The sequence below is a fragment of the Muscardinus avellanarius genome, assembly GCF_963383645.1.
Source record: "Muscardinus avellanarius genome assembly, chromosome: X".
NCBI classification, from domain to species: Eukaryota; Metazoa; Chordata; class Mammalia; order Rodentia; family Gliridae; genus Muscardinus; species Muscardinus avellanarius.
The window spans coordinates 96,053,039-96,078,365 of NC_137792.1; the positions used below are offsets into that span (position 1 = coordinate 96,053,039).

Here is a 25,327-nt window from a genome sequence, read left to right on the forward strand (position 1 = left end):
CTGGCCAGGCAAGGCAATGTGGCTTTCACTCTCTTCTCTCTTTCTGAGCACCAAAAAGCATCTGCCAGAAGGGGACACTTAGCTGTGGCCAGGGCAGAGGCCAGCATTTGGAGGCATGCCAATATAGGGAAAGCCCAAGGTAACTGGTAATCTGTGCCACGCCACAGAGATGGGGATGGAGAGGCCCTAGAGTCACATTAACTGTGGTTTTCTAGAGCTGGTCCCCAGCTGAAGCATAGATCCTCAGCCAAGAGCAGCTCCTTGTTCTGGGAGGGTCTGGGCCAGCCCCCATGGGCTCCTCCTACAACCTCTTTCCACATTCTCCTTTTGTAACAATGCCAAGGGACTCTGAGACCTTGACACTGCTTCACCCGCCACTCACATGTGCAGCAGCTTGGTGGCAGATAGGGCGAATCCAGTTGCTAGGGAGGTGCTTCTTCTGGACAGAAAAATCCTAGGGTAAAGGGGCACCAAGAAAAGCGAGGTCTGGTTCCTGTTCCCCACACTTTGGACTGACCACTTCAATGGCAGCAGGCCTCTGCTGAAGAATGATCCCTCCTGGGAATGCTTCTGTGTGTCTCAGCTTACTCTGAGAGACTCTCCTGCATACCACTGCCTTCTGTAGACCTATTTGCTAAAATCAAGACCACCATTTCACTGAAATTCACCCCAGGTCTAATATGGACAAACCTGAAATACTGGAACTGGCCTGGGGCAATAAGGTCGTCTAGAGTGGAGAGGAGAGGGGATACCTGTCACAGTTTTTTCTGTTCCCAGCAGGACTCAATGAGGTGTCAACAAATGCCCAGCCACTGTCTCTTTTCTTGAGGTCCACATATGACTTTGAGCAAGTGTTTCAACAAACCCTCCTTTGGGAGCATTTGAACCTCCACTCTTTGGGGGACCAGATCCCTTGGCAACTCCCTTTCATCCTAGGTTTGGGCTTTGTTTTGGGGGGCATGGTAGGATATGTATGATGCCCCCCATGTTAAGGAACTCAGCACTACGGTTGTACTATAAAAACCTGGCCCCGGAGAAACAACACTGGCAGGAGTTAGAGCTTCCCAAACCAGGATGCAGCCATAGCCTGTCACCCTCAGAAATGGACTTACAGGGCCTTCCAGAAATGGGCTCTGGCACAAGGGTTCTCCTGGTAGAAAGAAAGAAAGAAAGAAAGAAAGAAAGAAAGAAAGAAAGAAAGAAAGAAAGAGACATAGAGACAACTCAAAATGCCAACTCTAGCTCACTCTTCCTTGAAGCTGCTTGAGAGACAGAGATGAAGAAATGAGACAAGAATGTGTTGAAGGGCCTGTGAGATGAGAATGTTATTATCGACAGGAATACAGAGTGTGATTCAAATCACAGCCTGCTCATCTCACCACTTGATTGATTAGTTTCTTAATTTCTGTGCTCTCCTCTGGCTGGGATATGGGTCAGTTCTTAGCTCTCATGGGCAGGATTTGCACAGGGTCCTGCCTGGCACCATGTATATTTTCATGCTCTTTGCTTTGGGTTTGCCTTTGCCACCGCTCTCTAGCCCCTTAGTGGATCATTGGTCTCAGTCTACACCTCCAGTGCTCTTGACTGCCAGCCCACACAGAATCCTGGAGGGAGTGGCTGGGAGGCTCCCTGCTTTGAGTGTGGTAGAGTCTGGCCAGTTTGGCCATGATTTGGGAAACCCCTTGGCTCTGGGCTTGTTGCTGGTATAGATAAAAGGCCTCAGTGCCCGTACAGTGGGGGCTGTGCTGGAGACAAAAGGGGATCCCAGCATGAGCATGGAGGTCCCTGGCAGTGGAGAAATCAAACAACCTCATCTCGTCAATGTGACACTGGAAGAACTACTGCTTGTTGTTCCCTGCCTCTTGTTAAAGCACCAACAAGCAGAGTGAGGGAGCCACTGCCTACCATCTCCCCACATAAGGCCACTCGGAGGGGAGATGGGGCCCAGGGGAAGGAAGGAGGAAAGATCTAGCCCCAAGTACCACACCCCAGGCGCAAGGAGACAGCCTGGGGGAGGAGCTGGAGAAGGAAGAGTGGCTGAAGAAAGGGACAGAGAGGACGAGAAATGAAATACACCAAACATCCTACTACCCTCTCCCATGATTTCATCAAGAACTGGGTGTTCTCCAAGTCAAGTCAGGACTTGCTTCCTTGGGGATAAAAAAAAAAAAAAAACAAGCACCTTCAGTCTATTTTCTTGGCTGGAAGCCGGAGCAAATCCAGCAGATATTTACACAAGGGCCCAGCCATGTATGAGAACAGGATGACCAGCTTCCCGTGGGTCATGGTCATGAGAGTCTGGTGTCCCGAGGCCCAGATGCGATACCAGGGGCCGTAGAATGGGTCTGAGATGGCCGGACACAGCATGTTGTTCAAATTCACTTCGGTGACCTGCAGGGACAAGGGAGGTAGAGTGAGCGTACACCATCCTTAGGCTTTCTCTGGCTCCTGCCAGTTCAGCCATCTCTACCTAATGGAGGACTGGACAAGGAGGGATTGACCAATCCCCACCTGTTCATAAAAGGATTTCTATGCCTGAGGTCTCTGAGCGGAGCAAGGCTAGCGCCCTCTGGAGGTGATGGGGTGGGCTGTTGAGTGGAGAAGCTGTTTGGTTTTTGCTCAGTCTTGTGTTCCAGTCGGGCACAGAACCTATGGCCATTCCTAAGCATCTACTATGTGCCTAGTCCCTGGAGAGGTGTTATGGGATAAAAAAGCAGTTAACAGCACGGTCCCTGCCTCCATGTCACTGGCAATCAACTCAAGTGGGGGTGATTAGTTTCTTGCATCTGACCTCAAACCAAACGGCGCCCATCAAGCTTTACATGCCACAGGAGGTCTGAGGAGCATAGAGAAGGGGGCTGAGTCCTCAGAGAAGATTTTACGTGGGCGGTGGCATCTGAATGGACTTATGAAGGATGAACAGGGGTGATGGCAGGGGTGAGTGGAGCCTTCCTTGAAGGAGGCATGGCCCGAGCATGGAATGTATGGTGACATGAACACACTGATGCTTCGAAGAGTGCGGGAGTCAGTGGAGAGCAGCGAGAGGCGAGGAAGGGTGTGCAGGACGTACTGCGTCCTCCCACGAGCACGGGACGCGTTCATACTATTGGCAAGGAACTCATCCCCCCACCCGCTGCATACACCCCGGCAAAGCAGAGCAGAGCCATTCACCAGGGTAAGGGAGAGAAAGTGACTGTTCCTACGAAGGTGCTGGGATATCAGTCACACGTCCTCATCATGCAAGGTCCGCACGGCTGGTGCTACATGAATGTCACCCGCACAAAACCAGACATGCCACTCCTACCCTGAGGACGGCCACGCCACTTGCCTTCCAGGGCCCTTCAAGCCTGTTCGGGTTAAAGACAAGTCCTCACCACCTCTCAGGGAGGTTGGGGACTTCTATCCCATGTCACAGAGAGGCAGAGACCTCGCTGCCCCCGAGGGTACAATGACACACTCAGAGCAGTGGCAGAATCAGGACTCGAACCTGGGTCTCTGATCCCCAGCCCTAGCCCCGAGCTCTTCCTACTGGCTTCGCCACTGATCCCTTGCAATATCGGCGATCTTGGGTTCTGGATAGCTCAACTACTGAGTCCAACCATTCTCCACACTCCAGGAAGTTCTGAACCCCACAGCATGTCAAGGGTTCCCCAACACTGAACTTGCACTGGCCACACAGCTCCAGGAAGGACCTGCGAAAGAACCTGGGAGGAGGCCCAGAGTGGAACCAAGGTCAGAAGCCGTTCCCAGGCCCAGGGCCAGGGCTGGGGTCCTGCCTCCTGGTGATGAAGTTCACAGCAAACCACTTCCCAGCTGCAGCTCACTGTTTCCGATCTATGTGGCCATGAGTGAAGGGCCTCCTTGCCTCCCCAGGGATGGAAAAATCAGACATTACTGAAGGATTCAGAAAACTCTTTGGAGAGGCCAAGGCTGTGGCTCATAAATCAGCAACCCAGACACAACAATCTGACATCCTGGCCTTTAGCATCTTGTATTTTCAAAACAAAATGATACGCCAGCGCCAACCAGGATTATCAAGATTTATGGAGAACTCCAAACAGAGGGGAGCAAAGGGGATACAACCAAACTTACCAGGCCGAGGATCTGCAGGATGCTGAAGTGATAAAAGAACATGAGGCCAGTGGAGAGAAGAGCCCACCGGAAACTGCTGAGGGGCTCTGGGGTATAAGCACCTGGAGGAAGAGGGGAGATGGTGAGACAGGGCATGGGGGGGGGAGGATGACTCACTTCTCCTTTGTCCACAAGAGTGCAGGTGCTGAGGTCACAGCTGCAGCCTGCTCACTCCCCTTTCACTGATCAGTGACTGCTACTTGAGAGAGAGAGCCCCACTGATTAGCTGGGTACTCCTAACAGCCCTTTCCTGACCTCTCTTCTGCCACTCAATGCTGGGGCTATTACAAAGAAATGATTTTATTATAAAAATTAATGCATGCCCATTAAAGGTAATTTGGTGCATTAAAAAGGAGAAAGAGAGAGAGAGAGAGAGAGAGAGAGAGAGAGAGAGAGAGAGAGAGAAGACAAAAGAAGAAAAACACCCCCAGCATGCTTCAAATGGAAGATAGCCACTGCTAAAACACGAAAGTCTCCCCGGCCATTTTCTCCGTGCCTCTTTTTAATGTATTTTATTCTATTTTGTGTGTGATGCTGGGGATTGAACCCAAGGGCATTCTCTCTCTGAGGTACACCTCTAGCTCTCTGTTTTTTTTTTTTTTTTTGGTGGTACTGGGGTTCCTGGAAGCCCGTCTACCTCCGGGATACACTCCCAGACCTATTTTATAGGTTTTTTATTTGGAAACAGGGTCTCTTAAGCCAGCAAGGCTGGCTTCGAACCTGCGTGATCCTCCTGACTCTACCTCCCAAGCGTGGGGATTACAAGTGTGAGCCACCACGCCCGACCCTAGCTCTATTTTTTTACTTTGATAAAACAGGGCCTCACTAAGATGCAGATGCTGCCCTTGAGCCTGTGATCCTCCTGTTTCAGCCTCCCAAGTACTGGAATTAGAAACATACACCACCACACCCAGCTCATTTCTTTTTAAGTGAATCATATATGTGTGTATTTAGATATGTGAAAATAATTGTGGAAATAACAACTTTGCAATTATACATACACTGTGCAATTACACATATGCATGTAAAAGAAACACATGTATAATACATACATACATTTACAATAATATATGTATATAATACATATATTACCTGTTAAGACACATACACACACATATATGGAATTGTAAAGCCTTCATTTCCATATTTATTTCTTCACAGTTTTAAAGAGAAGTATCATTGAGGGAATATGATATGGTATTTGAGAATGTTAACTTTGAAGTTAGATAGATTTGGGTTCAAGGGGCTATAGATATAGGGTATAAATTTTGACCCTATTACTTACTGGCCATATGACCCTGAAAAAGTTGTTAAAACTCTCCAAATTTGTTTACTTGCTTGTAAAATAGAGATAATATTATCCCCAGCATCTGGCAGACTCTGAACCTTCAGTGAGTGTTAGATGCTCTTATTATCATAACAATTCTCCCCGCGCTTGGGAGGCAGACAGGAGGATCGCGCAGGTTCGAAGCCAGCTACGTGCGCTGGCTTAGGAGACCCTGTTTCCAAATAAAAAAAATGTAAAAATAGGTCTGGGAGTGTAGCCCAGAGGTAGAAGGGCTTCCAAGAACCCCAGTACCCCCTCCCAAAAAAAAGCTTGTCATAACAATTCAAAGAACTGAAGAATGTGTCAGACGGTCACAGTGGACAACCCCTATAACCAATCACAGTACTTGAGAGGCTGAGACGGGAGGATTGCAGATGTCGGGCTAGCCTCAGCAATTTAGTGAAGACCTCAGCAAATTAGTGAGACCCTTTTTCAAAAGTTGAAAAAAAAAAAAGAACTGAGGGTGGTGGCACACGCTTGTAATTCCAGTACTTGGGAGGCTGAGACAGGAGGATCACAGGTCCAAAGACAGCCTCAGCAAGTAGTGAGACTCACATCAAACTAGTGAGAACGTTTCAAAATAAAAACTAAAAATTGGGCTGCGGGTGTTGCTTGGAAGTAGAATGACACTTGGTTCTATTCACAGTACCATATAATGATAGACAGGCAGGCAGGCTGGCTGGCTAGGGATGTAGCTTGGAGATAGAATACCCATGGGTTCAATCTTTAGCACCAAAAAAGAAGTGCCATATCTAAAGGTTGTACAACTGAAGAACAAATCCTTTCCCCAGGTACACTAAAAATGCTATGGTTCCTCTGTATCAGTGCTGGAAACTGCCATCCCAGTGGGCTTGGATGTACTCCAGATTTATAGAGCAAGGGCATGTTTTATATGATTTTGTAGGTGTCACTCTGAATGGGGACTCAGAAGGCGGGGCGTGAGAATGAAAGGAACCTCAAACACCTCCCACCCCTAAAAAGAAAGAGCAATATCTTACCCTGAACTGGCATTTCCCCAAGTCTGTCTTTCACTGACTTTTCCAATCATCTGACAGTTACTAGGCACCTAGTACATATTCTAAGAAGACAAGCTCCCTGCAGACTTGGACTCACAATCAACAATTGCAACACGGTGTGGCTGATGACTAAGATATGGGCCACTTGATGTCAGAGGTCAAACTTGGCTTAGGGGTGGGGTGAGGAGGAGTAAACAATGCTCCTCAATTAAAGGAATATCAGAGCAGAGTCCTGGCCCAATAGGACTTCAGATGGGCCCCAGGAACACCAGAAGCAGCAGTCTACACAGAGGCAGACATGAGTGAGGCAATTCGGAATTCCAGATAAGAGTTCAGTGGGGCCACAGGGGAAATGTGATGGGCAGTATGCAGGTGGAAATGCAGAGGTAGCCAGGACTGGTGTCTCCCAGGCTGGCTACATAGGACTTTTGGAATCATGCCGAGGGCGTTGGGCTTCATCTGGTGCAGTGTGGTCACGAGCACTGATGCCTCCATTTCAGGCACATCATGGGAAGCAAGAAGTGTTCAAGGGCCAAGAGACACCAGGCATGCTGGAGCCTGGCAAGTGCACACATCCTTCTAAAGAGGGCTAGTGCTGCTCAGCTCCACCAATCCTTGTGCTGCAGGGATGTGGGCTAGGAGGTACCCACACTGTCCATTTTTGCAAGAGAAGCCAGAAATATGGGCTTTTATGTGGAATTTCCTAATTTTTAGATGTTGGCAACCAATTCAAAATGTTTTAAGAATGCTTAAGGGATCAAATGAAATGTCTTCCGGATGGATTTCAGCCCATGGGTGGCCCGCTTTGAGCTCTGCTGTAGAGCCACTGAAAACAGCGGGAGGCTTAAGGCAGACACAGGCTTGGATCACTCGTGTGCTTCTGAAAGATCGCCCTAATCAGCGTGGTGGGGGGATGGCCTGGAACAGAGGGTGGGGGCTGGGAGACTGGCAAAGAAACTGGAGAAAGAACAGGATAGTGTTTGAAGGTAACAGCATGAGGCTTGAGAAGGAAGAATGTAGGAGAAAAAGTCCTCAGAACATGGTAGAAGAATACACGAGGTGGAGGAAGAGAAAAGAAGAACTGCAGAAGACTCTCAGGGTTCTAGCATGGGCATCACGGGGTTGATGATGCCACTTACGATGATGGACACAAGAGGAGAAGGCAGATTGGAGAAAGGGGTAGGGGGTGAGGAAGTCCATTTTAGACGGGTTAAAACCGAGGTGGAACCTCCACACAGAAATGCTCCTGCAGTGGCTGTATGTGCTTTAGCACGCAGAGTATGAGGAGTGAGGGTATAGGAACAAGGCCGGCAGGTGGAGATTTTCACATTTTGGCTCCATCACTTATTAAACTTCAGGGTCTTGGTATCTCTTGAACTCAGTTTTATGCATCTGTAAAATGGAATAACACTGTCTAATTTGCAAGGTTGTTGGGTAGATGAGATAATATATCATAATTAAAGTACCGGATCGGGGATTTAGCAAATGCTGATCATTTTTGTTATATGAGTCACAATCTCAGTGAATAGAATGAGGCGAACACTGAGATGTAGGAAGAAGGCCAGAGGCAGAAAAATAGAGAATACCCTGTAAGGAGGGGGAATGGAGGGAAGAGGAGGAAAGAGTTGGGGTAACCCAAGCCAGGGATTTCTTCTGTGGGAGAAGCTCAGCCTTACTGTAGGAACAAGAGGCAGGCTCATGGCACAGCTGAGTTAGGAGGCCCTTGAGGACACAGTGACTATCCCTCCAATTTTTGAGATGGAGAAACTGAGGCTGGAAGATTGGCAGCATGGCAGAGAAGTGGGGAAACCAACTCTCACACATTGTGCCAAGGGATTTGCTGTTCAGCGTTCCTGTTGCCACTTGTCTAGAACCTCCAGCATGGCGACTTGGGTAGTCTTTTTCCTTGTCTTCCGGCCCTTCTAGACTGAGTGCGCCTCAGGGTTGAGGTCTCTGTCGTGTTCCTGTGTGTGCATTCAAGGCATTCAGCAGAGTTTGGTGCATGGGGGTGCACCGTGTGATACACTGAGGGTATGAGCACCTGCCTGGCTGCTGAGTGAGTGTGAACTGAGTGCTGTGTTGTCACCCACACTGCTGGGGGTCCACAGAGAAAGAGGGAAACCAGGAGGGCCAGTAGGTGCTCAGACAGCCATGCATCCCACTGCTACAACCTCCCAGCCATTGTTCCCCAGGTGTCCCTTCCCTCTGGCCTCTGCTCAAGTTCCCCTCGTGACAGCTAGGCAACAATGACAGGCCATGTGTGCCAGACGGTGGCTTCAGGACAGGACTGGAGTGTCTGTGTTATGGGGGAGGGTCCTGTGGGAAGCTGGCACTCCAGCAATAGGCAGCCTCCTCTCACTGTGTTCCTCCCCTGCCCCACTGCAGCCCCAGACCCTATTGTGCTTCACACTCTTGGGGATACTACTGAGGGATGCAGTTTTCAGTGCTTTCACAGCCCCTTTCCCCAAGCCCCACAATGGCACCAGTCCCTCCATGACACATCATCAGTACCACACTGGACTGATGGATTTCTGAGTGACAGGCTGTTTCTGTACCCCATTCACCTTCAGCAAGTGATATACAGTATATAATCGAGAATCTCTATGTGAATAAATGAAAGGCACAGACTTTCTAGCAAACCATAAATTATAACTTCAATACTACTACTTTGAGGACCATCACCAAATACCTAAAAGCCCAACAAAACACCCTTGCACCCTTGTCTGCACAAAGATATTTACATCTGTGTGAGCTAGAATATTGAGAAACTGGAGCCAGGCATGGTGGTACACATTTGGGATCCCAGTACTTAGGAGGCTGAGAGAAGAGGATCATAGGTTCAAGGCCAGCCTCAGCAACTTAGCAAAACCCTGTGTCAGGATAAAAATAAAAAGGTCTAGAGGTGTAGCTCAGAGGTAGAACACCACTGGGTACAATCTCAAGTGCCAAAAAGAAAAAAAAAAGAATATAAATAAAAGAATAAAAATAAAAATATAATAGTGAGGAACTAGAAACAAACCAACTGGGGAGATAAGTAAACTGTGATACCTCCAAATTGTGCAACAGACTCCTGCAAATGAAATGATAAGCAGAAAAACCAGGTACCTGTGGGAAGAAGTCAGTGGGTGGCTAGTAACGGCAAGTATAAGAGACACAAAGTGAAGCAGTACAGAGATAATAGAAAATACAATGTAGTAGCTTAAAAACACAGGCCTCGGTATCAGAGAGCCTTGAGTTTGATCCTGGTCCTGCCACTACCTGCGGTGACCTTGAACAAATCATGCTGCCTCTCTGAGCTCATTTTCCTGTATGTGGACTGAAGGCAGCATCTGCCTCTCAGGGCTGATAAGTGGAATAAGAAAGACAAATAGTATATGCGGCAGTAAGCCTGACGTGGAGATGGCAGCTGCTATCTTCACCATGGCGACCACAGCCGGTCAAAATCTAAAGCACCAAAACACAGGGAACCTTGTAAAGAGGTGGCCTTCTCTACAAAGGGAGACTTTGACTACGGTTTCCATTGCCTTTTCATTGGTGTTGGATCTTTGCATTGCAAAGATGATCAATCAATTTTCTCTAAAAAATAAAGGGGGAAAAGGTAGGAAAGCATCTAGATGACCCGGTCTTGTGAGTCAGGTGTGGTGGTGCACACCTATAATCCCAGTACATGGGAGGGTGAGATGAGAGGATTGTAGGTTGAAGGCCGGCCCCAGCAGCTTAGCAACTCTCAGCAAACTAGAGAGATCCTGTTTCTGAAATAAAAAATTTAAAAAAGGGCTGGGTTGTAACTAACTTGGAGGTAGAATGTCCCTGGATTCAGTTTCCAGTAAAACACAAACACACGCACACACACACACACACGCACACACACACACACACACTCACAAATTTAAAACAGAAAATCCCAGCAACAAATCAACAAATGACCTAGTCCCTGTGGATATATGTACACTGTATGCAAACCCATATCATCTCTTTGCCGTATACCTGAATGTGGCCCTTGGAGTAATCCCAGTAAAAATCCAGTATTCTTCTAAAGGAAGACAGAAACGTAAGCACTTTCAGAAAAATTAAATACATAAAACTTTTTTTCCCTGCCTTACGGAAAAAAAAAATGTGACATTTTCTGCTAGCATCTTCTATCCCGCAGGGATAGAAGCACGTCATCTCTAAAGGTAGGGGGTGACCAAGATAATTGCTTTTTCTAAAATCGATTTCTGCCAGAAGGAAGCTTTATGAGTGCTGGAAACCAAGGCAATGTACCACCAGCGGCAAAGACTGATCCAAAGAGGCCTCCCTGGGGATGTTTTTTTCATCCTACGATCCCACCCAGACAGAATGTACATATCAAGGAGTTGAGCCCGGGCAGGGTGGAATCCCACTCTCGGATCTTTGTTTCCTTTGACTCATTTATTTATTCGTGCTACCCACTCATTCAACACCAATGGTGGCTGCGTGACTATCAGGTTCCATGGCAGGCAGTGGGGATAGGGTCAGAGGTAGTCCTGTCCTGAGCACTGTTCTGTAATTTACAAGTGAAGGATGAAGAGTGATAAGGCTAGCCCCATAAGTGATGAACCACACTGAGCAAGGGCAGATGGAGAAGATGACAGTTGAGGTGAGGGTTTTTTTTTGTGGTGCTGGGAAGTGAACCCATGGGTGTTCTACCTCTGAGTAAAACCTCCAGCCCTTTTATTTTTATTTTTTGAAACAGGGTCTTGCAAGGTTGTTGAGGCTGGCCTTGAACCTGTGATCCTCCTGTCTCAGCTACCCAAGTACTGGGGTTACAGCTGTGTATACACTTGTGTTTGCCTGGCTAGGTGAATTTTAAAGAACAAGGACCTGGGGTAGGGGTTTGAAGGAAGGAAGGGGCATTCCAAGCTGAAAGTACAGCTTGTGCAAATGTGTAGAGAAGACAAACAGCATGCTGTTTGTGTACAAGTATAAGCAGTTTGTTGCTAGAAAACAAAATTCTCTAAGAGGGGATATGTGTCAGGGAAGAAAGTCAGAGAGATAGGCAAATTGGGCCTGGTTATGAACAGCTTTGTTTGCCATGCTGGGTAACTTGACCTTTATCCCATACACGACAAGAAGCCACTGAAAAGTTTTCAACAGGAATGAAAAGGTCAGATTTATATTTCAGCTAGCTGGCCTGTTCCTGCAGTAGTAAGCATAGTGGCCTGGAAGGAAACAGGACTGAAGACAGGTCTGGATGCTGCTGTAGTGACACAGATGACTTGGTGATGTGCCAGACCAAAAAGGAGCCATGTAAGGTGACTTCCAGGTCTAGGACTTCAGAAACTGAAAGACGATAATTTAAGGGAGAGATGCTGTGACTGAATGCCTGGAAGCTACTCTAGTCAAGGTCTCCCTGAGGCTATGGATGTCCAAGTCTAGAACTCAAGAGAGAGCCAGGCACGATGGCACTTGTAATCCAAGCCCTTGGGAGGCTGAGACAGCCCTTTTCAACTCAGTTAGACCCTGTTTCAGAATCAAGAATAAAAATATAGTGTTGGGGTGTAGGTTGAAGGTAGCATGCCCTTGGGTTCCATCCCCAGTATTGCAAAAAAAAAAATTAAAATTAGAACTCAGGAGAGGGAGCTGGCCTGCAGAATGGTATGGGGATCAGATCAATGAGGAACAAAGTAGTACATGCCTGTAATCCCAGTACTTGGGAGGCTGAGACAGGAGGATTGCAAGTTCGAGACCAGCCTTAGCAACTTAGCAAGACCCTGTTTCAAAATAAAAATGGCTGGGGGATGAATCTCAGCGGTATAACATTCCTGGGTCCAATCCCCAGTATCATAAAGAGTCCACAAAATTAAGTTATAAGACCAACGATGGGATCTGAAAAACAGCAACAGTTAGGTGGCTGGCAGAGGGAAAACAATTCCTGAGAAGATAAGATTGAAGGCACAATTAAAGAGGCAGCCTCAGCCGGGCGTGGTGGTGCACGCTTGTAATCCCTGCGCTTGGGAGGCAGAGACAGGAGGATCGCGCAGGTTCGAAGCCAGCCGCGCTGGCTTAAGAGACCCTGTTTCCAAATAAAAACATAAAATAGGTCTGGGAGTGTAGCCCGGAGGTAGAAGGGCTTCCAGGAACCCCAGAACTACCAAAAAAAAAAATTAAAAATAAAAAAATAAAGAGGCAGCCTCAGAACAAGGAGAGGGGTGTCCCAGGAGTTGAGACCATCAAGTTTCAAGAAGAAAACGGCCAATGATATTAAATATTCTTATTGCACTGGCCAATAAATAATGTAGCCACTGGCCACAGGTGACAACTTACATTTGAACAAATTAAAATGAAATAAAATTAAACACTGGGTAACTCATTCATATCAGTCACATCCCAATTGCTCGATAGCCACACGTGCCTGGTGGTTACACTACTGAACAACGCAGAGATAGAACGTTCCCCTCGACATAGAAAACTCCACCAGGAGTACACTTCTCTAGAAGAGTCCAGTAGGGACAAAATAAACACTTTCACAGGGTTCGGCAACATGCTGGCCACTGGCGATCCTTGGTACTTTTTCCAGGAAAGTAGCAATGCAGGAACTGGGTAGTAAAAGAAAAAAGGGTTCTGAGGTGTACAAGTAAGGAAAGAAATTCTAGAAAGGGAGATTGTGATAGGCAAAGTTACTGAGAAATGATCAACCAAATGCCCTTTACTACCAGTCTTCTCTCAATGTCCCTTTCTTCCTTTTGTTCTTACCTGACCTGCCTCTCCCCACAAGGAGTCTGCTTCACCCACAGCCCTCTAAAATGGTAACTGATTTTTTGCCTTTGGTACATGTTAGGTAAAGCAGATACCGTTTTTCCTTTCACTGCTGTTTCCAGATTCTTCTCCTGAACACCCATAACTACTAACCTTACTTGCCCTTCTTCCCTTTTACAGTTACACACACACACAAACACACAGAGATTTATGGCCTTATTTTCTTAAAAATATTAGTACCTGGCATTAGTATCACTCAATCAAAATCACTCCTTTTCTTTTTTCCTTTTTTTTTTTTTTGTTTTTTTGTTCAAGGGATTGAACCCAGGGATATTCTACTTTTGGGCTACACCCCCCAGCCCTTTTTATTTTTTTATTTTGAAACAGGATTTTGCTAAGTTGGTGAGGGTCTTGCTAAGTTGCCAAGGCTGACCTTGAACCTGTGATCCTCCTGTCTCAGCCTCCCAAGTGTTGGGATTACAGGCGTGTGCCACCATGCCTGGCCCTTGTCATATTCCTTAACAATTTCTATATGTGCCGGGATGAACCTTCCAGGATCTTGGTGTCACGGTTCCTTGGCCTCCTCTCCTCAAGGATCTTGTCCTGTGGCCAGGTCCGCCTCTCCTAATCAAGATGGCATCTGAGACTTCGTAATTAGGAACAGCTGCAACCCTCAACCTCAAAGCCACACTTTCCCTCTTCCACCATCACTACCACCTTCCCTGCTCACTCTCTCCAACCACGACTGCAACAGTTCTTTGCCCCCACTGCAATCTGCTGTCCCCTGGCCCTGCCATCTTTCCTGCTGCTCCTCACGGCTCCTTCTATCCTCCTGAATTCCACAGCCTGTGGAGGGGCACTGAGGATTGAACGCAGGGTCATTCTACCTCCTAGTTTCACCCCCAGCCCTTTACTGAGGGACTCGCTAAATTGATAAGGCTGACCTCGAATCTGTGATTCTCCTGTCTCAGTCTCTCAAGTACTGGGATAAGAGGCATGCACCAATGCACCCAGATCCATCATTCTAATTATCTCATGCAGACACCTTTGACTCTACTCTTTCTCTCACTATTGTATTCACCTAGAAATAAAGCCTTAAGCCTAGTGAAATCTCAGTCTCTTCCTGCCCCTTCCCTTTCCCTACCCAGCTGAACAAGCTGGAGAAAAACAACAGCCCTGGCTGTTCGCACGTCAAATTCGTGATCACAAACCTCAAGTGCACTCTTCATGTTGCCAAGCAATCATACCAGACCTTCTTGTCCATTCACTCTCTCACTCTCCTAGGACACGATTTAATATCTTTCCTGCTCTCCTCAAACCTTTAATACTCCTAGCCCGTCCTCGCACTCTGAGGATGACCTTGCTTCCTGCTTCACTGAGAAAAAAAGGAATTGGAGTAAAATTTCTGCAGATGCTCACAGTCACATTTAACTGCCTACCCACATCAATAGGTACCCAATTTGCTTTGCCTTCATCCCTATGAGCACAATGAACTACCCAGGCTCCCAGCCTTTGCCATCATATCCCGATGCCATCTCTCTCACCTACTCAACGAGGCCGCTGGAGCCATTGTTTCTCTTACATCAACAACATCCGCTTCTCTGCAACATTATTCCCATTAGCACATAAACTAAATGTCTGTAATTACTGCTGTTCGAAAACAGACTCTTGACCTCACTTCTTCCTCTAGCTACTGCTCATTGCTCTGCACCTATTTACAGCGAAACTCCTTGAAAAGATTAGCTATATCTCTGCTGTCCAAAATGGTACTCACGTGTGGCGATTCATTATTTGAAATGAGATAAATTGAATCAAGTTGTGGTGTGTTGTTAGTGAAAACTACACACTGGATTTCCTTTAAAATCCAGGAAAATATCCTGGCAATATTGTTGGTATATTGGAATGATGATATTTTGGATAAACATTGTCAAATAAGGTATATTACTAAAATCGACTTCACTAGTTTTAGTTTTGTTTAATCTAGGGATTGAATTTAAAGGCCTTCTCTACCTCTGAACCACCCCACATCTTCAGTCCTTTTATTTTTATTTTCCAATAGGATTTTGCTAAGTTACCATGTGCTGGCTTTAAGCCTGTAATCCTCCTGACTCAGCCTCTCAAGTACTGGAATTGCAGGCATGTGCCACCACACCCCACTCTAGTTTTACCTATTTTTAGTGTAATTCTGGAACGTTTGAAAAATATATATGTGGCTCCTATATTTTTATTGGATAGCACTGGTTTATTCTTTCTACCACAATCCCCCCCCCCTTTTTTTGTTCTTTCTTAAACTCACTCATTATGTTTCTCCCCCTACACCAAAATATCTAGGTCACAAATGACCTATTCAGTAGAAAGGAGTCTAATAAAAGAGGGGGTGCGGGCATGGTGGCGTATGCTTGTAATCCCCACGCTTGAGAGGCTGAGAGAGGAGGATCGTACAGCTTCAAAGCCAGCCTCAGCTACTGAGTGAGGCTCTCAGCAACTCAGTGAGACCCTGCTTCCATATAAAGTATAAAATAGGTCTGGGAGTGTACCCTGGAGGTAGAAAGCCTCTGGGTTCCACCCCTAGTATCACCAAAAAAGTGGGATCAGGAGAGGGAAGGAAAGGTAAGTGGAGGTCATGGGGGTGTAAAAATGACCAAAGTCTATTATATGCGTGTACAAATACAGTACAATGAAACCAATTATTCTGCATAATTAATATGTACTAATGAAACAAAACAAAAACAAATGATCTTTACATTGTTAAATCCTAACCAATTCTCAGGCCTCATTCCATACCTTTTTGTTGTGTGTGTGTGTGTGTGTGTGTGCCCTCATGCTCGTGTAGTATGGTGGATTGAACCCAGGGGCATTGTACCTCTGAGCTACACACCCAGCCCTATTTTATTATCTATTTTGAAACAGGGTGTCACTAAGTTATGGAGAGTCTAAGTAGATGAAGCTGGCTACAAACCAGCTATCCTCCTCGTCTCAGCCTCAAAGTACGGGGATTACAAGCAGCAGCATGCCCAACACCTTTTCTTTCTCAAAACCTGCTTCACTTGGTTTTCTGGACTGTTGTTTTCTGTTAATTCTCTTCCTGCCTCTCTTCCTGCTTCTGATAAGTCTCCTTAATCAGTTCCTTCCTATATCCCTGACCTATAAATGATGGAGAGGATCAGGATGCAGAACACAGAGCTTTTTCCTGTCTACTTTCATTCTGAAGTTGATGTGAACCAATCTCATGACTTTAATATGATCTACATGCTGATGACTCCCAAATTTATATTTCAGCCTGGATCTCTGCCTGGGGCTCCAGGTTCAAATGCTTCACAGCCTACACTCAATAGTTAGTGGCCATCTCCATCTTCAACCAAACTTTTGATCCTGTCTCCTATGTTAGATCATGAGAGTTAATGGCTCCCAGTGAACAAACTTTCGCAGAGTGCATACCCTTATAACTTTCCCCATACCGATTTGGTTATGAGGCCCACATAGCCCAGCCATGTGACTTGCTCTGGCCCAAGAGAAATCATAAAAAGATTTAATCAGAGGCTTGACCAGCACTTGTATACTGGGGCTTGCCTTCTTGGAATACTGTGCCGAGATTCACATGTCATAACAGACCATGTAGAAAGAGAGGCTCAACCATCCCAGCTACTCCAGCTGAGACCAAGCAGAAACAGTAGAAAAATGTCTTAAGTCACATTAAGCTGCCATAAAAAAATACCATAAACTGAGTGTCTTAAGCAATGGAAATTAGTTTATTGTGGTTCTGGAGGCTAGAAGTCCAAGATCAAGTTATCAGGATGGTTGGTTTCTAGGGATGCTCGTTTTTTGACTTCTAGGGGTCACCTCGCTGTGTCATCACATGGTAGAGAGAAAGTAAGCAAGCCCTCTTAAGGGCATCAATCCTATCACAAGGGTCATACCCTGTGACCTCATCTAACCCCAAATGCCCATCTTCAAGTACTATCACTCTGGGAGTTATGATTTCAACACATGAATTGTGGAAGGACATAAACATAACAAACCGTGACTCAGTTGATCCATACAATTGTGAAAAACAATATCACTGTTTTAAGTAACAAAAATTTTAGAATGGTTGTTACATAGTAACCGAAACATTACTTCTCTCACCAAAAGTGCAATAAATAAGCACAGAAGCCCTTCACCTCAGCTTCTTTATCTCAGTAAGTGGTCATCTTTCTAAATTGCTCAAGTCAAAAATCTTGTCATTCTTTACCCCTCTCTTATTCTCCCAGCCCACGTATAATCCATCAATAAACCTTACTGGTCATCCCTTCGATATATATCCAGAATCCAATGACCTTTTTCTGCCTCCACTATCAACACCCTAATCCAAGCCACCAACATCCATCCACTTCTTGGATTATTAGAAATGGCACTTGTAGAAGTAGGTCCTCTACTCAACCACCTATGTTCTAATTTCAGTGTAGAGACAAGGCATTCTCTTAAAATTTTAAATACGATCATGCTAGTCCTCTGCTCAAAATCGTCCAGTGGCCTCCCATCTCTTTAAGTAAAATGTAAAATCCTTACAATGAGCCAGGCATGGTTGCATATACCTGTAGAGAAGCTGAGACAGGAGAATCACAGGTTTGAGGACAACCTCAGCAACTTATTGAAAATCTGCCTCAAGATTTAAAAAAAAAAAAACATTAAAAGGGCTGGGAACATAACTCAGGTAGAATGTCCCTGGGTTCAACTCCAGTATAAAATAATCCTTATAATAGTCTGCAAGGCCCTGCATATGATCTACCCCTTACCTAAATCACCTCTCTGACCTCATAACCTTACTACTTTATTCTTCCTTCACATGGATTTGGCTACGTTGGCGTACTTGCAGTCGCTGGAATAATCTGGAATCATTTTTGCCTCAAGGCCATTACAGTTGGTATTTCCTCTGTTCGGCCTATCTTTAAACTGACTTACTTCCTTGCCTGCAAGTCTTTGTTCAAATGCCGCATTCTCAGTGAAAACTTCCCTTTCAATGAGGCCACCTCATCTCTAAAACACACAGTGTACTTAAAGATATCAAAATCAACCACTAAGCCAAGCAAGGGAAGGAGGGATGGGGAGGGAATGGGGTGGGAATTGGGTAGGGGCTAAATCAGTGATGTGTACATGTATGTACACACAAGTTTTTTTTTAACCCCAATATGATGTATGAATATAATGCACCAATAAAAAATTAAAAAAGAAATTACAGCCTTCCCCACCCACCAGCAGCACTTTGTCCTTTATTCTGCTTTATCTCTTCTTTCATGGCATTCAACATCTGACTTAATATAGAATTTCCTTATTTCTTTACAGTTTTTCTCCTCCCATATGAATATAAGCTCCATGAGAGCAAGGATATTTATCATTTTGCTCATCAGTTTTTCTCCCCAGTAAATAGAATCCCACCTCTCACAGAGTAGAGACTCAATAATTATTTGTTGAAAGAATGCCATGCTCAGCCCAGCATGCTCAAAAACTATGTGCACCTCACTATGAGTGGACTAGCATGATGGACAGTGGGAAGGGATGGGTGTGAGAGAGCCAGTTCAAGAATTCTGTTTAAGACATTATATATTTCAAACATTACAAACTGTGTTGGGATCTTGTTAAAATGTAGGTTTTAGGTGGGTGAGGTGGCATACATCTGTAATCCCAGCACTTGAGAGGCTGAGAAAGGAGGATCACAGGTTCAAGGCCAGTTTCAGAAACTTAGAGGCCTCAATAATTTAGTGAGACCCGGTTTCAAACAGCAAAACATCCCTAGGGCCTATCCCCGGTACCACACATACATAAACAAATGTAGGTTCTGATGCAGAAGGTCTGCCGTGGGGCCTGAGTTTCTGCACTTCTAACCAGCTTGCTGGTGCTGTGGGTGCTCAGACAACACTTCAAATACTAAAGGCTAGAATTTATGCTCTGGTTTGAAGATCAAAAGAGAGACTAGAGGCAGGGATACCAGTGATAAGACTGTTGCAATAGACCAAGTCAGAAATGATCTCATCTGAATTAAGATAGGAGTAGAGGGAATGAACTGGAGAAATGATCAAGAGGTAGAACTGACAGGATTTGGTCACTGATTGGATAGATGGGAGTGGAGGATAGAAGGGAAGGCCAGTGATTAGATTTCTGACCTATCAAAGGAGCAGGTATTGGTATCACTCTGCAGGATGGGGGAATACTAGAGAAGGTACAGGTTTGGGGACAGTAAAGAAAATGACAAGTTTATTTTGTGACAGTGATGCCATTTCATCTTTGGTACCCTCTAAATGAGACTATCTTCATTTCTATTCTTTGTACATCTTAGTTGTTCATGATATCTGCATGGCACAACCCCAAGATGATCATGTATATTTGATTCTCCATCCTTAGCCCACTGGGTGCAGGTTCAAGTCAAGTTTCCTATAATAAAACCTGTGACCAAATGAACCCCAGTCCCCTACTGTGTTTGCCACACAAGTTGATAGTCAGTGTTCTGGGTTGGGTATTTACAAAAAAGGTCCAACTGGTCAACCTCCTATCTTGAGGAGCTAGAGCATGTACCTAATCTAAGTGTCACCCTCTTAATGCTAGTGGAAGTTGGGACCTAACTGGAAGAAGTGGTTACCTGGTGAAGTGCCCTAGAAGAGTTTATCTTCTGTCTCCCAGCCCCTTTCTCTGTCCTCCCTTTCTTCACTTTCCCTCATTTCTCCCTCCCTCTGTCCTTGAAGGCTGTCATGAGCTGAGCAGCTTTCTTCTGTCCCATCCTGATGCCATGTTTCTGCCTTGGAGCCAGATAACTGTGGACTGAACCACTCAAACTATGAGCCTAAACAAACCTTTCCTCCTCTAAGTTGTTCTTATCTTCCTATGAAGATCAAAGAGCCAGCTCTGTGCCAACTGCATACCAGGTGAGAGCCCTGAGTGGACAAAGACTGAAACAGCTGAACCTGGCCAAGTAGAAGTAGCACTGGAGTCCAAAGACCCAGTTCTCAGCTTCTATCATTACCAAGTTGCTATGTGACCTTCTCTATAGATCAAGCATCAGTGTCCTTCTAGTAGGAAAATCCTAGATCCCCCTTGCAAGAACACTGTAGGAACAGAAAAGTTAACAGAGCATGAAGATACTGTGGAAAGAAGTATTATTTAAACATAACACACCATCTTATTCTACACATGTTATCCACTTAGTATTAGCTGGGTCTCTGGTGAGCTTTAAGCAAGGGGAAGCCAACCCTGGATCATTTGAGGCAATGAGGCTTAAAGTTCATTCTGTAGCAGAATCCCCTAGGGTAGAGACTCTTAATCTTCAGCATGTATCTTATTGCCCTGAGGCTTGTTAACCTTCCTTCTCCCTGCAGCAGCCTACTGAGCCCTGCCTCAGAGTTTCTGATTTAGCAGATCTCAAGAGGGGCCTGGAATCTGGAACCTAAAAATCTACATTAATAACAGGTCCATCAATTATGCTAATCCAGTTGTTCCAGAAAACCGCTGTCTTAAGGTGTGGAAAATGCAGATTCTTGGGACCCACTCCCACAGATCTGGATACAAGGTCTGGGGGGAGGGGACTTGGAATCTCTATTTTGGTAACATGTACCTCGGGGTGATTCGGGGTCTTTTTACCACACAGGCTAAACACTGCCACAGGGGAAATCCTGGAGCCTGAAGATGTACCGAAAGATCTAGGAAAAGCTACCCTTGAGGGAAGCACAACATGGCCAGGTGTCAGATGCAATGTCTTCTGGAAGGTGATAAGATTAAGGCAGAAAATACTCTTTTGCTCCCACAAAAGACTCCTGAATTCTATGATTTCCTCCTTTTGGTCAATTCTTCAAATTCCCCAGGTCTTCTCTCATACACTTTGGGCATACTCCCCCTGTACCCCCCGGCATGACCAGAAAAGCAGAACAGGGATGCCTTTGAGAGAAGAACACATTTCCAGCACCTCAGGGGAGAGGCCGTGGGCTCACTTGGGTGGAGAAGGCCCAATCTGGACTCTGAGGTGAATATGACACTGCAGCCAGATTTCAATTTGTCACTGACCAAACAAAGGGCTTTTGCTTTAACTGGCTCTGGAAACTAGCGCAGAAGCTCCATCCCTATCCACATCCTTCAAGAGAGAACCTAAAAGCCCACTTAAGAGAGAAGTGCTTTCCCACATCAAACAATACTGAAGTTCTTTTTTTTGGTGATGGTGGTACTGGGGGCTAAACCCAGTGGTGTTCAATCTCTGAGCTATATCCCCAGCTCGTGTGTGTGTGTGTGTGTGTGTGTGTGTGTCACTAAGGATTAAACTCAGGGACATTCTACCTCTGAGCTACACTCCCAGGTCTTTTTAATTTGAAACAGGGTCTTCCTAGGTTAGAGTCTTACTACATTGCTGAAGTTGGCCTTGAACCTGTGATCTTCCTGTCACAGCCCCCCAACTATTGGAATTGTATATACAGGCATGTGCTAATACTCCTGGCATTTATTTTTTACTTTGAAACAGGAGTTCCTTAAGTTGCTGAGGTACTTACTAAATTGTTGAGGCTGGCCTAGAACCTGTAATCCATCTCTCTTGGCCTCCGAGTACTGGGATTACAGGAGTATACCATCACATCCAGCTACACCTAGCCCTTTTTATTTTTTATTTTTTATTTTGAAATATGGCTGTACTAAGTTCCTGCTCACTGGCCTTGAACCTACAACCTCCTGTCTCAGTCTCCAAATATTGGGATTACTAGTAGGAATCAAAGTGCCTAGCAACACTAGAGTTCTTAAATTCTAGTTTCCAGAAACATCCCCCAAGGACGCCTGAATCTCCTGTACTTCAAAACAACCTTGTTACCCAGTGTCAAGCCCAAGAAGGCCCCTGTTCAGCAATTCTGAAACAAGAGCTCCCTCTAGTGAAATCAAAAGGGGATGCCCAGCAGCCTGGAGGCAGGGTGAGGCAAGGGACCCCTAGGGCAGCCTGTGGAGATGAAAGGAGCACAGCTCAGAAGAAATGCCTTTCATTTTCTGCATTTATATTTAAAATGCATAAGAGAAAAGGCAAAGGGCTGCAAAGGAAGCCTAGTTAAAATGCTGTCATCAAAATATCTGAAAATATTTGCAACATAGCAATTATGTTTCTTTACAAATGCATTTAATAATAAGACCTGGCAGCAAACCCTACAGACTATCATCATTTCAAAGAACTCATGAACATAAGCAGCGTTCTGGGGCAGCTGCAGCTACTGTAATGTGATAGGAAGCCATCTGTGCTTGCTGCTGACAACAAAGCCACAGGTAGGACTAATGGTGTTGGCGCCGCTGCTTGCATTTACTGCTATATTTCTGCTAGAAGCTGGTAAAAAATAAAGATGCAATCTCCCCTTCAAGTTAATAAACCTCTTAAGTCCTATTTATACATCACAGGTTAGGAATCCCTGCCTAGATAAAAACTACCACAACCAACCAACTAGCAAACATCCTGAAAAATGACACAGGGAAGTCTCAGAGGGGAGCTCTGAGTTGTTCCACCAGCCCTGCAGGCAGGGACCAAGCAGGGGCCCTAAGGCCATCCACATGCTTTTCCTGTCCAACCGTGCCACTGTAGCCTATGGAAACCTCAGGCCACCACGACAAATCATTCCACACTTGCCACTTGGCCCCAGGACATATTTCTGCCTTTTCTCCCCGAGGGAACCTGGCTTTGTGCCCCTGCTGAGCGCTCTGAGCAGAGGCAGTTCTTTCTCATCCTTCTGTCCCCATCCTAAGTCTTTCACGGGGGATGGAATTGAAGACCCCTCTAGCCTTCCATAATTGCTTCTAGATCTTCCCCCTCCTCCTTCTAGATCTCCCCCCTCCTTCTAGATTTCCCCCCCTCCCCCCTCATTCTGCTCCTCCACACCATTGGCACTGTTGGTGTCTTCCAGATTCAGATCAGATTCATCCCCAGATCAGTCACTTGAACTAGTCTTCCTTTTCATATTACACTGATTTTCAACATCACATGGATACCACTTCCAGCTCGACCTTGTGGCCTCTTGAGCCTCGCCAACTCCACAGGTCTGCTCCACCTCAATAACCACATCTGTCATCACTCTAAAGTGCCCCACTTCAGCTGGGATTGACTGACCACAACCTCCCTGGGCATCAGCTTTCATAATCTCATTCCTACAGTGCGCATGCTCCTACACCTCCTCATGACCTCTGCTCCCTTGATATACATTACTTCCCCCAAGAAAGGCCTCCTTATTCCTCAGCTCTCTCCTAGCCTCCCTTCCTTGCACATCAGCTTGGACCCCTTGACTTTTCACTCTGTCACTAGAACCTGCCACTCTTCTGTACTGCTACTTACCCCTTCACCGACTCATTCGCAAAGAGTGCCTTGCTAAAGTTGAGAGCCCAAGAAACTGTGCAGACCACATTTCATTGGATTAGTAGGCAGGGTCACGGTACACTGGCAAGTACAACCACCAAATAGGAGCGAACAATTTATACAGCACCAACCAAGTGACAAGCACTGTTATATGTGCTTTATATAGATTATCTCATTAATTATCTCATTACAACCCCATGACAAAGCACTGCTATTATTCTTATTTTCCTGACGAGGAAACAAAAGACAGAAAATTTAAAGTACTTAGCCAACATCACCCAGCTAGGAAGAAATAGAAGCAGAATCTGAAAGCAGGTGGTCTAGCCTTGGAATGGACATGATGCACTTTGGACTGTATACATGTTAGTACACCTGTCTGTTTAGACAGCCAGGCATATTCACCTTCCTCTTTATTCTAGCTTCTCAGTGTCTTTGACAGATGAGTGGCAAATAAGGTGGGGCCTGTTCTATGTCTGTTCTTGTTCTGTATCAAGAAGCTCAGTTAGGCGTTGAAAGCAAAGCCGCCAAAGAAGCCCAGTACAGGAGGTACTGTGCACCTCTCAGCTAATAGCAAAGTGTCACTCTGTCCTATAGTGCTATCACTCCTTAGGTGATCTGCCCTTGTTCGGAACTCTGAATGCAGGGGAATGTGTGACGGGATAACCAAAAACTCTGCCCTAAACCCCAAACATCCCTCATTTTCTAGATCTTCAACTACTTATGAAGTCTCAACTTCATATGCATCTTCCAGGTGAGAAGTTCTCCACATGGGCTGCTGAGCCCCAAATGGGGTCACCATTCAGGACAGTGCCAGAAAATAGATAAATTCCTGTCTCAGAATGGCCCTCTCTTCTAGTCACCAAACTTCTAGCACAATATTGTCTAATAGAGTAGCCAGTAAGCACATGTAGTTATCTGAATTTCAAGTCAATTTAATTAAACTTACAATTAAGTTAGAAATTCAAGGTCTCCATCCCACTAGCCATATTTAAACTGTCCAGGGTCTACATGTAGCTGGTAGCTCCTATACTGGACAAAAGAGAAAGAGGCTATTTCTATCATCACAGAGAATTCTGTTGGACAGCGCAGCCCGGATCCATCTCCTCCCACTTCTGACAGCACTTAATTTCTCTTCTCATTATTCTCCATCTACCACCAAATCTCTTTCATTCTCAGCACTCACCATCACCTTTTAATTCACCTACTCCCTTTCTCCCTAGTACCTTTAAAGTTCCCTCTCACCACTAGCCTTTATCTTAGAATCTTTACATTTCCAGCTCTAGGGCAAAGAAGAAAGGAAATGAAAATCAAGGAAAGAAGACCCCTTCTACTGGCTCTGCAGTGCCTTTAAGTCTACAACCTTAACATCCTCAACTTCCTCTTTTCTTCTCCAAGTGAAATGTTATTATACTTCTCAGATCCAATGAGGCTTAGTTACTACTGCTTTGGTGAAAATTTCTATTGATGTAGCTTCCAGGACAACTAGACTCTTCTATCACTCTGACCATTCCCATAACCTTCTTACATTCTTCCTCTACTATACATTCTTTCTCAACTTTGCAGGTTGCTTTACCCCAATGGTTTTCCTAAGTCCTATTTCCTCCCCACCTACACAGTTACCCTGGATTATCTCATCCACTCCGATGCTTGTATCTGCAATTTTTATACCAATGATACCCAAGTTTGGCCTCTAGCTCAAACTCTGGTGAACAGCTTGGTTATTTGATCCTACTCTCTCCCGGACATCCTAGAAGTGCCTCAAACCAAAATGTAAAATAATTTTTCCTTCTATTATGCACTGAATGT

At 45.5% G+C, this 25,327-nt stretch overlaps 1 protein-coding gene across 2 annotated transcripts in view; it reads right to left on the reverse strand.

Moving 5' to 3' along the window:
• Nucleotides 1–2,184: 2,184 nt before the first annotated feature.
• Nucleotides 2,185–25,327, reverse strand: part of TMEM164 (transmembrane protein 164) — a gene marked incomplete at both ends in the record, with an annotated part of 176,968 nt that continues 153,825 nt past the window's right edge. For both annotated transcript variants that reach the window (XM_080719405.1, XM_080719404.1), the window contains 2 exons: nucleotides 2,185–2,391; nucleotides 4,093–4,193. In XM_080719405.1, the coding sequence (XP_080575531.1) occupies nucleotides 2,185–2,391; nucleotides 4,093–4,193 (308 nt within the window). The remainder of the gene's footprint in view (nucleotides 2,392–4,092; nucleotides 4,194–25,327) is intronic.